The sequence below is a fragment of the Thermobia domestica genome, chromosome 10 (genome assembly GCF_964235325.1).
Source record: "Thermobia domestica chromosome 10, izTheDome1.hap1.1, whole genome shotgun sequence".
Classification (NCBI taxonomy): domain Eukaryota; kingdom Metazoa; phylum Arthropoda; class Insecta; order Zygentoma; family Lepismatidae; genus Thermobia; species Thermobia domestica.
In genome coordinates, this window is record NC_137463.1 from 232,409,264 (window position 1) to 232,427,207 (window position 17,944).

A 17,944-nucleotide genomic window follows, 5' to 3' on the forward strand; every position below is an offset into this window, starting at 1 on the left:
TTAGTGATACGTCACAAATTCTTTGCACTGTAAAAAAAATTCAACTTTGTAGCTTAAGCGTTTGGCCTGGGTGTTAATCAGTCACACTCAGTTAGAATTAAGAATATTTTCACGTGGCAATATTGTTCAATGAACAGACTGTGAAGTCAATTACGCAATTAAATTGCAGGTAATGTTTCTTGTTCCTTTTTTTTAATTTAAAATATACGATTAATTCAATTTTTTCTCTCATTAGAGATTTTTCGCATCGCATACTATTGCTTAAATGGAGCATTAAGGTTAAAAAAAATAGACAGTGTATTCATACTGAACCACTTATTACATGTATTGAAGTGTGTATAACTACAATGTCTTAAACTGAAAAGTTAAAGAATAACTCTCACCTGCATAATTTTACTGAATTTTATTTACTTCACTTACACATAAATTGTAAGTATGATCAGGTTTAAATACATTTGCATCAATATAAAGCCTCATTTGTGCATAAATTATTATTTAATACATTTCTCTATTAGTTGCTATGTGGAAGAGCTATACTAGCACAGGCTACAAGGTTGATTTCATAAATATATATATTTAATGTTAACACGATTACTCACAGTTGAACATCATATTACGTCGATTGTACAAAAAAAGCTGGAAACAATAGTTTCAAATTTACAGAACTTTCTTTTTCCTTACTCCAATCTACAAATTTTCATGTACAAAATACTGACAAGATATTCTCACTTTAGCATTGGTACTATTGCCAAAATGAACACACACATACACATGGCTCAATGTGATCAATAGTTCAGCTGAACACACACATACACATGGCTCAATGTGATCAATAGTTCAGCTTACAAAATTATGTTCTGACAATCCTTCAGTAAGATTCGTCCATATATAACATTATAACACACACTCTTGCCTCTTTTGCTGACGTAAATTGCAAAATAAATAAATCTGCAACTAAAAAGAGTAACTATTGTTTCTCAAATTCACTGTATCGTAATTCATTTCTATTGATTGGTCTTCCATATTATCACTTCAATGATTATCCAATCACAGAAGCATCGTATTTAGTTACAATGTCTCTCTTGAAAATTATGTCCTCAATGAAGCACTAGAATCAATCTGTGGTAAAATCTAACACGAGTGTGGAAGTACAGATTAAATCACAGTTTTCAGCACTTCAGTATTTGTTTCTGGTGAAAATGCTCACTTCAGCAGTTCAGTATTTGTTACTGGTGAAAATACTCAATTAGACTCTTCACTTACTGATTATTTAACAAATTATGTATGAATAAGAGCCAGCATATTTGTTTCTGCAACAATTAGAGTTCTCAAAGAAACAACAACGCTAAATACGAATTCACAATGCGCATAAAAGTTATTAAATTTGTTGCTCCATGTTTATATTGACATTTCCCTCTTAGTGTTCATTTCTTTGTTTTAATTAGCATGTTACATTAATAAATAACAATGTTATCAGCATATTTAAATCTTCATAAATCCAACAATACAATTTTAGGGTTAATTTGGCAATGAACAATGTTAAAAACAAACCTGTACCCATTCCTCTATTAAAAAAAAAAAAAAAAAAAAAAGTCTTGCTCATTTGTAGAATACTACTGAAAGTAAGCTATACGCTTAGCCTCTCACAGAACTTAATTACAAGCCCATGTATTATACGTTTTAATACAAATATCCTATATATAGCAATGTATAGAAAACAAATGCATCAAAGGGTTAGTTATACAAAAAAAAAAAAAAAAAAAAAAAAAAAAAAAAGTTTGTGGTTTGTGGAACATACTACACTTAATTACTTTTGTAGTTTTTTCTTCCTTTTTGTAAGTCTTTCATCTAAAAACCTGCGATGTTTAAAAACTGGGTTTCCATTAAGATTTGAGACCAAATGATTTTGAATTGTTTTAAACAAAGAACGTATAAATAACTTAATGAATGTGTATTTATTAGAATTTACCACTATATAGTTGTACTATAAATATTTTACGAATTATCAAATATCCTTATATTCTGATATAATACTCAAATGATCTTTTATAAATATTCTGATAAGTAGCGGGCAACAAATGATCATAATCAGAAACAATGGAGTAGATTATATACATTATTTTGTGATAATCAAGTTACAATAACAGCGCTACAAAAATAAGGAATTTAACTTCGGAAGTTTTCCACATACTTAAGAAGCTACTCTCTCCACTGAATGACTGTCTACCACACCAAAAAAAAAAGATTCAATAAGACTGAAATTACCGTTGACCTCCTGGAAAGGATATGCCACACAACCACAGATTATCATATTAAAGCATTAACAGTTCAAATCCGAACAAAATCTGGGGAAGGAGGGACACAGGAGTTCAGTATAAGAGTCCCTGGTTCGATTCCAGACCATATGAGTTTGTCGAGGACAACACTGTGTCTGCGGGTATTCTCAGAGCTCTGTTTCCTCCCAAAACCTCACTCGGCTAGTTATTTCATAATCATTCACTTCCATTAATCATCCACTCCTTCAGCCTAAAAGGCATAAAGTGGGACTAAGATAAGAAATTCCATTTCCTTTTGAAGAAACTTCATCAGTGGTGCAATAAGTGAAGTAGTAAGTGACGCAATAAGTGAAAATATTTTGACAATGTAAATGTTTCGTGGACTTAGCTATGACGTAGAAGTGAGATTTTATCACAGAATAAGATCATTTTCTAGCCCACAGATTACGCCATGTATTAAAAAGTACCGATTATTAGTAGATGGTAATAATTTCACTTATCCTCCCAATGCACTTTTACACTGGAGAATTTTTACCCTCACCTCCACTGCTTCAGAATTATGACCGTCAAATATTTTCGATGAGTAAATTATATTACAAAAGAAACCTTCAATCGACAAAATTACGGGATTTATCCTAGTATCAAATAAAAAGACCCTAAAATCCTCCCTTTATCATTATTCGATAAGGACTGTTCTATAACGGACATATACTGCTTGATATTGACTATGAGTTGAACTGTCATGGTCTACAAAGAGAAAGGTTTTGAGTATGTGGTGAAGTAGCTATATGACACCATGTTCACAAAGTGTAACTTCAACAAGATCCGCCCAGACCATAAGCCAATTCTACTCAGTTGCTTAGTTTCAATGTGCTGGTCTTCATTATCTATAATAGATTCATCTTTCAATATTCCCAATCTAACCCACTATTCTAGTCCAGTAAGATGAGGTCCAAACTTTATATATATATATAAAACACCAGTATCGCCAGCCACGGAACATTCAATTGGTGCAGGTAGATAAAGACATCCTAGTAGCAATTGCGCATAATACTATTGATAGCTTCAGGGATTGACGGAAGGACAATGGTGGATATATATATTGAAATATCCCGCAGATGGTTGTATTTACAAACAATCAACATGTGTTTGTACCTATAAAGAACACTGCGTATGTTCTCACTACAAGCTGCTAAAGAGGCAGGCGACAGGAATACCAGGGCCACTGCTACACAGGAGCAGTTATAAAATCAAGACGACCATCACTCTGGCATCAGTCTTTGGCTGGTCAAATTCCTCTCTCTTAGCTTGCCTGGAGCTCTAAGGCATCCTGAATCCACCCCACTTAGCTTGCCTGAAGCTCTGTGGGGTTTCTAACCGCAACCACCGAGCTTTCGTGGAGCTTTATGGTTTTCTAACCTCTCTTTGCTTGCGTGGAACTATGTGAAGATCCTTCCCTAGGCTACCTGGGCCTATAGACACCTGTTGTTCCTAGTTATTAGAGAACGTTATACTTTTCATACAGAGAATTGTATTATACTATTTTATATCTGGAAACTTTCTAATAAAACTGGCAGTGGAAGAAAACGATTCCCGTGTGTGATCGCTCTACCTTCTACCTACTTAGCAGAACTTTACAATATATTATATATAAACTTGATGCGTTGTGTTTATGACTGTATCTCACTCATATAACAAGTGTAATAAAATAAATTTAATCGTGAGTTAGTAATTCGTTAAGAACTATATACTGAATGCCTTTTAACGACACTTTCAGCACTAAGGCGATATGAGATTGACTACTGCTGCAAGTGGAATCAACCATTACTCTGATAAGAATCTCCACCGGGAATCGAAGTCAGAACCATGCACATAGGAAGTATGTGCGTTAGTGACTTGACCACGAACGAATCGAACCCACTTAAAAATCATGTAACAAAATTTATAGAATGATTATGTAGAGATGGGGATCCAAGTGCATATGCTTTACTTCGGAAGCAATGTATCTGAATAAAACGCACATTTCCACTAAGTATATATGTAAAATGGGAGTAGTTTTTCTGTAAAACAATTAACAACTCTACTTTGAAAATTTACGTTTCCGGCGATTGTTTAGCTTGTTACTCTAGAAGCATACTCAGAAGCTTAATGCGTTACTGTATTCCCGAGGATGCTAGTAGTAACTAGAAACTATCACCAGTAACAAATGTAAATACATACGACAGAAATGGCTCAAATAAACTACTACAAAAATGTTTTTGTAATAAAATTCGATTTACGAAACCGTCGTATAAGTACTACCAAATATCTAATGAAAAATGTTGTATATATAAACACATTAAGTAAAATATTTTATGAATGTAAGGTAGATTGTGTTTCCAAACATCGTTTTAAACCTTCAAGAACTTCACTAATATCAGCTCATCACAAGACGAGAACATTCGAAGATTATCTTTGCAACCTCTATATTCTGTTTCTCTTTCGACATATATTTTATACCACTGTGACCAAGATACCTAAATAATACAGGTATAATAAAGGGGGTGAATAGATTATTTTTATTTCAGATTTAATATCATTCTTATATTATACGATATCGGCAACAGGGGAATACTGCTTTTAAATTTACATTCAAAATATTCTACTATTTCGAACGTAAACGCAAGAAAAACCTTAGAATGGTACAAAATACGTGATTAACGTTGAAGACCTAATTTTCTTCGAGAGTCTACATTTGAAATTGTGTGTATATACGATTTTGTTCTTCAAGAACTTTTAATGAGTTGAGAAAAATCACAAAAGCCTAACCTACAAAATATACGCTCTGCTACAAAAGAAAATAGTACTGCATATTCTGCAAACAGTTTATGTATGAAGTTTTTTTTTTTCTTTCTTCCACGGCTACCTGTTTTCATCTTTAGCCTAATGGGACAGAGGAAAAATTCTAAATAAACTTAAGTGAGGGAAATTGCCCGTCGCACTCGAATCCAAGAGCTGCCAATTACGAGGACGGAATAATGATGGAAAATTGGTGGAATATAGGAGGAAACAGGAGTGCTCCGAGGAAATTCACGGACATGACATTGTCCACCACAAACTTACTTAACCGGAGATCGAACCAGGGATCCTACGCACCACAGGTAAGCGCTTTACATGGGCCACCGCGACCCCTTAAAGAAAAATCATGCTATATAATTTTGTCTAATAATATCTTTGAGGAATGATACGTTTTGTGGATATAATTCGAGACATGTAATAATAAAATAAAATAAATACGTAGACAAATTTAAAGATGATAATAACATACATTTTTCTAGGTTAGATTCTAATTCAATATTCCATCTCGTAAACGAAATACTGTCACTTAAATTTTCTTTTAACAGCTTTCTACTCATATCAGCCCATATACAATCGGTTTTGAGTAAGCTTAGAATAATACTTCAGTCAAAAAGAAAAAAACTGTAAAATCTTCAGACAGCTTTTCACATACAGGTGAGTACCCATTTTCGACGATGAAATTACATATTATCACTTTAATTCTTATGTGCAACCTAAGACGACAGCTGCTTATTTCGCACAATTGATCAATTAACAAGGTAGTAATAGCATCATTAAACTTACTCCATGAAGTGTGATCAACTTAAACAGATGGCCAATTTTAGAAATACTTCCCGATTAGTATTTCGTTTGAGGAACGCTCGGTTCTCTGAAAGAAATAATCAACACCTGAAAAAAGTGAAACAAGAAGTCCAGATTAATATAGTGGACCACCTTTCGCTCTCAGAACAGCTCTGGCGCGACTGGAATGAAATCAAAGAGGTTGTGAATAATGGAAAGTGGTATATTTCACCATTACGCGTGCAGTGCATCACTCAGTTCCGAGAGAGGAAAGAGGTGGAAATCTGCGCTGGATTCATGTTTCCAAAGCGGACACAGATGGTTAATTATGTTCATGTTTGGAGATTGGTTGGAGGTGTTCAATTTCATCCTAATGTCCCTCACAGCATGCCGCAACAACTCCAGCTGTGCGAATGGGCGCATTACCATCCTGGGATACGGCGTCATTCCCCGGGAAAGTCATATGGACCACAGAATGCACATAGACCCGTAAAATGGCAACACAATCACGTCAGTGCCGTGACCAGTAAGCGTAAGCACAGGAGCTACTAAAAACTAGGATACTGCGAGCCACAGTATCACAAAGACGCTGCCATATTTCACGGTTGGGCGAAGGAACTGTGGATCATATACTTCTTTGAGTGTCTGCCACATGTAAACACGGCTCGTAGTTTGAAATAAAGTAAACGAAGACCCACCCGAGAATATCACATGTTTCCAGTATTCAGCGGTCCATGTTGCATGGTCGCGGCTCCCTTATCAGCTGCTTTGCCCGTGCAAACCGACCTCGCATGTTAATGTCGTGTATCTCGTGGCGGACTATTGTCGATACAGGCTGTAGGAGGTACTCCTTGAGCTTCCCTGTAACTTGCACTACAGTTCCACGACGGTTCTGAGAAACAACACACTTTAATGTTCGGTGGAATCTGCCACTGACGGTTTTCTTCCTAACACTGCTCCTCTTCACCGATGTGGCTTTGCTCTAATTGTCATTGGCCATCATCACTTGATACTGTTCCTCGCGACAAACCCATCACTCCAATTTTCGAGCGCCAAGTTTGTCCTTTATGGAAATCAGTGAGGCAGTTCACTTCACAGTCTGCTCAGTTTACTGCACATTGCCGTTCTATTGCTCCTCACGTAGTATGAAGTTTGCGTTAACAACCATCACCAAGATTCCGTCGCTAGTCGCCGACTAACAGTTGCAAACCCTGATATCTGATGTGTCTCTAACACCATATGTCGCCGTTAAATTGATAGTATCTGTACAAAATTACATTTGCTAAGACGTTATGTTAAACAATTAGATATCCATTTTCTTTTATGCCCCCCTCCCCCTCCGAAGAAAAAGTTTCGGTAATGCAGAACTAATAAATGCATATTTAAGATGGAGTGGATAATTCAATCTGTTTTTCTATGTAAAATAATACATTACCTAAAACGTTATTATAATTTTCATAAACTGAATTTTTCGCATTATTGTGTTGGCGAATGTTTCTAACATACACGCAATGATCGTGAAAAATTAAAACGAGCCCAACAGTCAAGTAAAACAGCAAACCGAACACACTATTGAAAATGTACCTTTTTCCTGATTAAGAACTATTTATTTTAATTAATAGTAAGTTTATATTATGTATGCATCAATTGTAATGTTTCATAAATTTTTAATATAACCCATTCATATAATTTAACGAAGAAACAACGTATCAACATTATGTAACGTTTTAGTATGTGTAAAGAGTTCTTCTCTTGCATTTCCAGTAATTATCATATTGATTAATATACTGTAGATGCCCAGCTAAAGCAATGACATTCGTTTAGGAAGTCATTCGTTTAGAATTCAACGGTGCATCTCGGCACTTTTTTTTTTTTTTTTTTTTTAATTATGCAACTTTATTCAAGGAACACTAACTTGACAATGTAGTATTAATTGTTTTGTTTCTCCTGGTTGATTTGGTTGAGGTTTTACTAGGAATGATGTCCACTTTATAAAGAGAACGACCAAAGGGTTTCTTTTCAAGACGCTATCTCAGAGTCTGGATAACATTATTGAAGAAATTTCTGTATAACTGAGCTGAAGACAACCAACTTGAGTTTAATTCAGCACTGCACTTGTCACCCCAACTACTTATATTGATAATTATATTAAAAGTAATTTATACTAAAATCAGTATTACCAGGTAACAACTGAAATTTGTTATAATAGCAACAACTGAGTTTATTCGATACGAAACAAAATTTTAGACGAACAGACTGCATAACAGGAAAGCAAATTGACTGTAAGATGGAGTTTCATTGAAGACCGTTAGCCTAATATGATAAAAACATGCACATTACATACAATGTGCAGAATAATTGCACGAAATTACGTAATATTTCAATTTTCTGACAATGATTTCTGGAAACATAAATTATAAGTTTACATCAGATTTAACTTGAAACAAGACATTAATAATTCATAAATATCTAGTGCTTTGCTTAGATTTTTAAGAAGTCTACTCGAAGATTATTAAAATTACACAACAGATTGAAACAAGTGTTGTGTCAATACTTATAGTACAACTACAAGCATTGAAAATAAAATAATACCAAATAATTTCAATAAACTTCATTGAAGGAGTGACATTTAATAACTACTACGCTTTCACCTTAATATTAATTATCTCAAAAATAAATTCTGAAGACCTTATAAACCTGTTGATATTAGTTAAACACCATGTGATTTCATATGAATAGTCAAACTAGCCTTACAGGTGAAAGTTTTATCGCACATAGTACACGAATACGGACGCTCTCCAGTATGAGACCGTTTGTGAATAACTAGTGTTGTTGTTTGACTGAAGGACTTATTACATACATCACATTTATGAGGTTTCTCTCCAGTGTGAGTTCTCGTATGCTGTGTGAGGAAATCGCCTCGTGTAAATGATTTTCCACAAATTCCACAGGTATACGGCTTTTCTCCCGTATGAATTCTATAATGATACTTAAAGGCGGAACTTGTTGCTATTTTCCTTCCACAAATATCGCACGTAAATCTTTTCTCACCAGAATGACTTCGCAAATGAACAATCAACTGACCTTTTCTCACAAACGCTTTCCCGCAGATTTCGCACATGATGCCTTTGTCAACAGACTCATTGAACTTATGAGTGTCCATATGATACTGGAAACTGGTTAAATGGGCGTACTTTGCATCGCATAATTGGCACTCGTATGGTCTGTCTCCTGTATGGGTATTAACGTGATCCTTCAAGGAACAACGATCATAGAAACCTTTGCCACAATAATCACAAGTGTACTCTGTTAAGTTGAAATGTCTCTTTTGGTGTAAGGTTAAAGCGGACAAGTGAATAAATGATTTATTACATATTGTACAAACATGCTTCTTTCCTTCGAAATGGGTTCTTAAATGTGACGTAAGCGTATGCCTTTGAGTATATCTCCGACCACACACACTACACGCATGAGGTTTCTTCTCTAAATGTAGTTTATAATGCTTGTCCAGCTCTTCTTTGGTAGTGTAACTTTTCACACACTTATCACACGCGAATTCCTTCCGGTTATGAATTGGATTATGGCGTTTCAATGCAGAATATGAGCGGAAAGTTTCACTGCAATGTCTACACTTAAACGAGTTTTCATCTGAATGCTGCATACGATGTTTCTCCAACGAACGGTTATTCAAATAAATCTTCCCACAAAACTCACATGAGACTTCAGTACTCTTTCGTACTTTCTTTACTTTCTTACGGTTAGAACCTTTCTTCTTTGCTTCTTTGCACATCTTGAGTAGTTGCTGTGGAGTTACTTTGCGATCACTACTGATACTGATCCAAGATCTAGAAGAAAAAACCAGAAGATCGCGGTTACATCACTGTTGCCTTCGTTTCCTATCTTGTTAGGTAAAAGCACACATACACAGAGTTCAACAATCAACACTATTCATTACATGTACAAGTATATGTATTGCGTTACACTTTAGTACAATCAATCTAAATTCATATTTAGTTAATCTAAGGAAAAAAATATTATTTAGAAATAATTACTAAAAGCAGAACACATTTTGCAACACATGCACTTTTAATGTTATTTAGAATAACAACATTACTTTTTATGAAATTCGTGTCATACTCCAATAAACGTAGATCTGAATTTTGCATATTTGTCTCCATAACACGCAGGTTTTGGGTTTGACTCCTGTTCCTAATCATCTTGACTGAGATTTCCCAAGGTTTTGTTCCGTTACACAAGATGAATATCGTAATTATAACTTAAAGGCACTGAAGAGTTCCTTTTTATTCACTGTCACACACTCTATCCTCTAATTACTTGTTGTGAGGTATTCTGTGTTTAGTATTGTGTAAACAATGGACTCGACGACTCATATTGCAACTACAGCCTTACACAGGAAACAATACTTTCGCATTACAGCCCACAAATATCTATGATCAGCAAAATAGTTTTTAGTTTAGTTATATGTGGTTAGCATATCAATTTAACCAACATCACTTTTAAATCTCTACGCCCAAAAAATACTCTGTCCCACCGGAAGCTGAATCCCTGACAACAAAAAACAAACGTTAAGTGCGCTTATAATTCGGCTTTACAGAGGCATTATTTGATCTAAATGTTCATATATTATATATCTATCTATCTCTCTATCTCTCTCTCTCTCTCTCTCTCTCTCTCTCTCTCTATATATATATATATATATATATATATATATAAAGTGTGAAAGCAAATGAGGAAGGAATTCACAATTTCGCCCATTTAAGCCTTGAACGATCACTGTAAATTCCTGAACACTGACATAGTAAATATAATGGTTGCTTTAAGTAGCTTAATATCTCTCCAATATCTATCATAAAAATGTTTGTTCCTTGGACAGCAAGGGAACAAGGGGGTTCACTGGTAGAACTCTCACATTTGGTGCAATGTATCTCTGGTTTGATCCTACACTAGGTGAGTTTATGATGGACAACATCGTGTTTTCTCGGGGTTCTCCTTTTTCCTCCGACATCCTCATTTAAATAATTCTTTTATAATTATTCACTTTCTTTAATCATCTATCTCCTTTAGCCCAAAAGGCAAAATCGTGTAACGCTAAACCAGAAATTTCATTTCATTTAATTTTTCAAGCCAACAGCTAATATAGCCTTAAAAGCTGCAAAATCAAAGCCTTGCAAGTGGTGAAATTGCCGAACGGAGTATAGGCAATCTCACCAATTCATTACAATATGATCGCTCATGGGATAGACGAGAATGAAGCTTGCAACAAAACCATTTAATAGCTTAAACAGTAGATATTTAACTTTCCACAAAATGCTATAAATGAAATTATGGAAGTTTTAATAAATACGAACATATTGATTCTACATTAGTGAGCATGGGATTTTTTGTATTATTCTCTGACTTCACACGAAAACGTGATGCACTGAAATGTCTTCTGAAAGTTAACTTCAGTACTAAAAACGAGACGAAGTATTAAATAGCTTGAGTCAACTGACGAGTTCAGGAAAAACAACATGAAAGTCCAAAACCGTTAAAACGGAGAAAATTCGCTTTATAAAGTTGAAAACCCCGTCAAAGCCAGTAGTGTACGACCACTTCTTTTGTAAATATCTACCATCTCTCAAGTGTTCTCGTACTCTGTGGTTATTATGAAACACCCATTTAAACTGTTTAAAAACCTTGAAATAATTTCGTATTGTTCTCCCTAGATTTTTTTAATTGTACGAATATTGTCTTCAAAACAAAAACAAAAATAACACTCCGTTGTTTCATTCCTTGCCGACAGGCTGCCATCCTGTGTGGTCACACGTGAAAACTAGCCATAATATATATATGATATGATATTATATGATGTTATATGATATATTATATGTTATATTATATGATATTATATAATATATAATATTATTGATCTCGAAAATATGTATGTATCAAATATTCTTAACTCTCAAGATAACTAATTCAATCAAAAACTTCTCTCGTCCTTTACGTCGAAATAAACACAGTACCCCAAAAATATATATGCATCCACCACATATGCTGTGAAAATTTCTTATGTAGCGTTACAGCTTCGCTAGCTTTTTAAGTAGTTACATAAAAGTCCTAACTGAATCAGCTTCATACAAACTTTAAATTTCTTTCTTTCCCCTACTTTTTAACGAACATTTGAGTTTCTCAAGTTGCAGTCGGTTAAACAATACAAAATCAAATTCGCACAGTTGAAACCACTCACATTTCTGATGAAACAGACAACAATAACTAATATATTACCTATTTATAAAGGTAATCAAAGAAGTTCTGTCGCTTTTTGTCGAGGTCTATGTTCAATTGGCCCTCACACCGTAAGCTGAATGCAAATGGAGATAAGGTGAAGTGTTGTTGTTGGTGTCGGTATATCCAACATACTACCTGGTTGTGGCAATTCACTTACACCATGAACTTGCGTAAGGACAGAGTGAACATGGGACCTCCACTGAGCATCATAAGGGCCGTATATGCTGTAAGAGTTCAAACTGGGGTCAAACGTCGCTGCAGCGGGGGCGGAAGATATCCCAGGCCTTTAGTGAGGGTGTAGTGACTACGCGGATAGTGTAGCGGTGGCTTAACAATTTTAAGAACGTTGACGAAACACTAACAGACGTACCACGTGCAGGAATACCAACAGATGTACAAAATGAAGATATTCAGGCAGCAATTGAGGCGCACAATGGCCAGACATGTGAAGAACTGGGACTACAATTCAGTGTGAGTAAAAAAAAAAAAAAAAAAAAACATTCGGCAGCACCTCTATCAACATGGAAGCACTACAAGTTGGGTCGATTGGTCCCACATGATTTGACTCCGGGCCGGAAGGCAACGCGAGCAGATACCTGTGTTTCTTTGCTGTCTCGTCCGAGGAAGGAGCATTTCTAGACAGGGTGTTGACATGTGATGAGAAGTGGGTCCGATATGAAGCTCCACAGCGCTGTCATCATTAGCTGTTAGCATCCCATGATCCGGTTCCAACAGCCGAAACCAGCACTGCACCAGACGAAGGTCCTCCTGTGTGTTTGGTAGACTGCTCGTGGTATTGTGCATCGGGAACTGCTACCAGCTGGCCAGAGCATCAATGCAATTGTGTACTGTCAGCAGTTGAGCCGTGTTCAAGAAAAACTCAGAACTCTGGAGCCAGCACTTCTGAATCGCAAAGGGACCCTTCTCTTACAGGACAACGCTAAGCCCCACGTGGCAAGGATGACCCGGGACACCATTCTACTCCTTGGATGGGAAACTATTGCATCCGCTATACTCACCGGACATTGCATCGTCCGATTATCACCTGTTCCATTCCTTGGACAATCACTTTAGAGGACGCCAGTTCAAATCCCTAGTAAAGAAGCAAAATGCACTTGATACCTTCTTCGCTTCACGACCCATCAAGTTGTACCGCGATGGAATCCATGACTTTCCAGAACGCTGGCAGAAGGTCGTCGATGCTGATGGGGACTATTTTTGGTCTTCCAGGTACGTCTTAGGTAACATACCGATGTTCGAATGTGGTGGGTGAAAAAGCGACAGAACTTGCTTGGTTACCTTTATACTTAACTCCGATCGATATACTAACTGAACATACTAACTCTCCTCTCCTACCCTACACTCAGATGCCAGAATTTTAGCTTCAATAGTTGTGTAACAACAGTAAACTTCGTTTACTGTTAGTGTTCTGCTTGTGCTGTTAAATTACATATAAACGGTCCTCCATGTCCCTCCCAAGCAGAAGAAATTATTTTCCCCTCCAACATCTGAAAGGTTACACATAGATGCTATATTTCGTCCTACTTCAAAGGTTTCTACATGTCCAGCACTCTCCCACTTCACCTTGAAACTGTAATTATTCATTAAAGTTACTTTGTACATGGGCCTTTCTTAAAGCAATAAACTCGAGTATGAGAGTCTATAGGTCATAATCATGGGATGTAAAACTTCACAAAGAGCAAGAATATCTTGTATATAAAAGCACAAAATCACCTTAGCATTGTTGATAAATCCAAGTTATACTCGGTTACTATACGTTGTACGAAAAGTGTTCTTAGTCTACTAAGTTTAAAAAACAAGAGAATAATCTTTTAACAAATAGCTAAAAGGGGTTTTATAGGATATATATATATATATTTAATCATCGTTCACTTGCATTTGCTATCTTCAGCCTAAATCGCACAATTTTAGAACTATAAAATTTTGCATATATCATTCCAGCACCCACTTTCTATAACTAATCTTTTTAAAGTCTAAACACTATCATATTTTATAAAAGTATAAGATAACTCAGTTTCTGGGTTCAAGATACCATACTTCGAGCTACCATATTTGTGAATTCCAATATGCAAGATCATTACCGTATTTTACGGACTATAAGACACACCTTAATTTTAAAGCAATATATATATATATATATTAACATTTTTTCAGTTTCTCGCAGAGTTTACGGTCTGTATATTCTAATCTGTGATTCTGAGTTTGTGATGGCGGGGCGGGAAGAAGACAGTGTTAGCAAGCTTGTGAATCCCAGCAACTTATGTTTGTCGCATCGGTGCACTGCTGCTGCCAGTTCAATACAATGTTGCCAGATAGAAGTGGGTCTTCCGCGGCATCGAATATATGGCTATTTTTAAGACTGGGGGGAATTTTAAATCAAATACTGGACATTTTTATATTAATTTCGAGTGTAAGATGCACCTGAATTTTGGAGGGAATTTTTCAAAGAAAAAGTGCGTCTTATAGTCCGTAAAATACGGTATATAACATAAACTACATTTTACATGCTACAATAGACCCCCTCTACTTCGCAGCGAATATACACTGCTGTTGGAAAATTGCAACAGAAATACAAAGAATGATATTAAAATCACATATCTGCTACATGGCTACATAGAAGTGACTACTACAATCTCAGAACTGTACAACATCCCTAACCGTAGCATGTGTAGCATGAAGACTACACGTGTGTACGGCAGAACCTCTATACATTGTGGCGTTGCATCAAGGTAAAGGTGTTATTTGATTCAATAGGATGCATATTAAATATTTATTACAGTTTTTGTACTTACTTAAAAACACCCTTTTATTTATACAACTTTGTACGTTTCGGCACATAGTTATTGCCATCCTCAGCACAGGTCCTTTTAGAAAACTACTATTGCTTAACGAATTACACTACTGTTGATTACTACTTTTCTGTAGCCTTAACTTATGTACTACTTCAAGTAGTCTTTTGATCAAATTCTTCTTCTCAAATAATAGATGATGATGTTTAACGCAAAAATAACAAAACAACAACAACAAAAAAAGTCATAAAGGTACAAGGATAACTTGGTTTAAAAATGTGACAACTGGAAGTGCAAGAAAAATAGTAACCAACGATCATGTAGTTTGTCAAGCAATAGTGGTTTTCTATAAGGACCTGTGTGAGGATGCCAATAACTATTTGCCGAAACGTACAAAGTTGTATAAATTAAAGTTTTCTTTTAACAAGGCAAAAATCCAAAGTTGGATGTATTTCCGGAAATTCATTTACCATGGCGTTTGTATGACAGTCTACAAGCATTCACACTATTTGAGGACGACCATAATTAGAGGTCTGCAAGGATGAACATTTATTATTTCCTTTGGGAATAAATTACGGATGTTCGTGAAAAAGTAAAAAGAAGAATAATTTTTATGATCATTCTTCAGAAGCACTATAAACTATTGATTTCTTGTATTAAAGCGCGAGACCTCTTGTGGGGCAAATAAGAGCCAGCGCAAAATGTTTCCTTCGATATTTATTTTCTTCCTTTCTTTCAAAATAAACAACACATGTAGGCCAATATTTAAGGAATTTAAAATTTTGTCTTTACCCTCTCTTTACATATTTTGACTGCTGCTCTTTGTCAAAAACAATATTGACTTATTTAACACACCATCAACACATAAATATGATACCAGGCGTAAGGATAAAGTCCCCAGCAAACAGCACTGCACTAAGTTATATGAAAGGAATCCTATGTTTATGGGTACCATATTGTACAATAAACTTCCACAGTATATTCGAAGGACAGAACAAAAAGGAGAGTGAACTTGTCTATTGATAGTTTTGGAAATATATATTATTTTGTACTGCTTTTATATCGTAGTTGTAGCATAGTAGTTTAATTCAATAGGTGTGTATTTGTCATTACTACGTATTTTATATATTTTTACCTTTGACGAGTCTTACTTATACGCACGTAATCGTGCAATATGTATGACTAAAAAGACGAAATAAATGAATGAATGTGTTTCATGAATGTTTATTTTCGGTTGCTTATCCTTCTTTCTAAAGGAGCTTTCTTTTCGTTTCACCTCTTGCGTTCTCAAGGAAGACGATCATGCCTTATGAGTAATTAGATTAAAAAGAAAACAAAAGTGGTGTGTTCTGAAATTATCTGACAAGTACGGTTTCACCAAAATGATACCTTTATTTCAGGAATCTGAATTCGAAAGAAGTACGTTATTATTATTCCGTAATTTTTGTCTAGCATAGTTAACTTACAACCGGAAAGGACTGTATATAATGCTTAGACGGAATTTAATTTATATACAATCATAAGATTCACAGAACTTCAAATATGACATTTACAATTATTATGTTAGAAAATGTTTCTTAAATTATAACTGGTATGAAACAAATGAGCTTTACATGAGTTCTCATTTTCTGTAGATGTGGGCGGAAACAGAGATTTTGTGGACGCGAATACGGATAGAAATGTTGCAAATATGTTATCTCATATCAGCGCAGACTTGTAACTGAAGACGAACAAGGTGCTGACCAACCATACCCCACACATGTTTGATAACCAGCGTACCAAAAAACTATAAAGGCCAGGGAAGCACCCTTCATTTCTTGAAGAATACACCTACATTCCTAAGTAAATGTGGCCGGGGAATACCCTGTTGAAATAATAAGTTGTTTGAAGTGAAAATAGAACTTCCCTTATAACACTGGTCAAGCTGCCCTCGATAAGTAGCAACCAATATCGTGCATCATGCCTAATGATTTCTCACAGTATCAAATCTGCCGTTCGGCCGCTGTGATATTCGACAATTCTGGGAAATCACATATTAGCGTCTAATACATGGTCATTTATTATAAAACAAGCTGAAGGAAGACTCGTTAGAAAACAACCGTCTGCCACTCTGAGCACCAGCGACTGTGTTCCAGCGTCTATTGTGGCCTGAGGCGTTTGTAGTTCTGAGTTAATGGAAGCCCACGCAAAGGCATTTGTGATCCTAATCCAGCAAACTCCTGAAATAGTCGATGTACGCAAGTCCACGCCCATTAATTATACTTCTTTGTCGATCTAACAATGTGGGTAACGCTGTACGGTCCATACGGTAAACGGATAAGATGTATCATCCCGTGTTCAGGATAAATTGCTCGGTCCACTGTCCGATCGTCGATGCGGGTGACTTTCTTGCATGCATCACTGTAGTGGCGGCATGTTCTGTGCGCGAAAGCAGCAAGAAAATCTGCCTTTCCATAAGAAGACAATGTGGTCCGTATAAGGCGTGTTTATATCGCGCCCATTCTTGGTCATGAGTTCCGCTAAAAGTGAAACAGTTCGTACGTTACCATCGCGTAGTACAAATCCTGAGAGTTCAGACATAATTCCGTCATTCTTTCTTGATGTTGCAATTTTCACGAACAGCGGTATAGTTACTGTTTGTGGGAAAGAAGGGAAAACGAGTTTTTACTAAAATATCATCATCTCTAAATATCTAACCTTAGATAAAATATAACACACTACATAAAGTATTGTCAACTTATCACTGCTGACGGTATATGGGACTTTTCGTGTACTGTTAAACTGGCTTTGCAAGTAAAATTTTTGTCACATTTTGCACACTGGTAAGGGCGCTCGCCTGTATGAGAGCGTTTGTGAATTGCTAAAGTCGATGCTTGGCTAAAACACTTCTTACACACGTCACATTTATGGGGTTTTTCCCCAGTGTGAGTTCTAGTATGTTGTGTGAGA

General features: G+C 35.8%; 1 protein-coding gene across 1 annotated transcript in view; it reads right to left on the reverse strand.

Moving 5' to 3' along the window:
• Positions 1 to 17,713, reverse strand: part of LOC145661839 (uncharacterized) — a 32,702-nt gene extending 14,989 nt beyond the window's left edge. The window contains exon 1 of the mRNA XM_081727178.1: positions 8,611 to 17,713. Within this exon, the coding sequence (XP_081583304.1) occupies positions 8,611 to 9,684 (1,074 nt within the window). The 5' untranslated portion in view covers positions 9,685 to 17,713. The remainder of the gene's footprint in view (positions 1 to 8,610) is intronic.
• Positions 17,714 to 17,944: the final 231 nt, after the last annotated feature.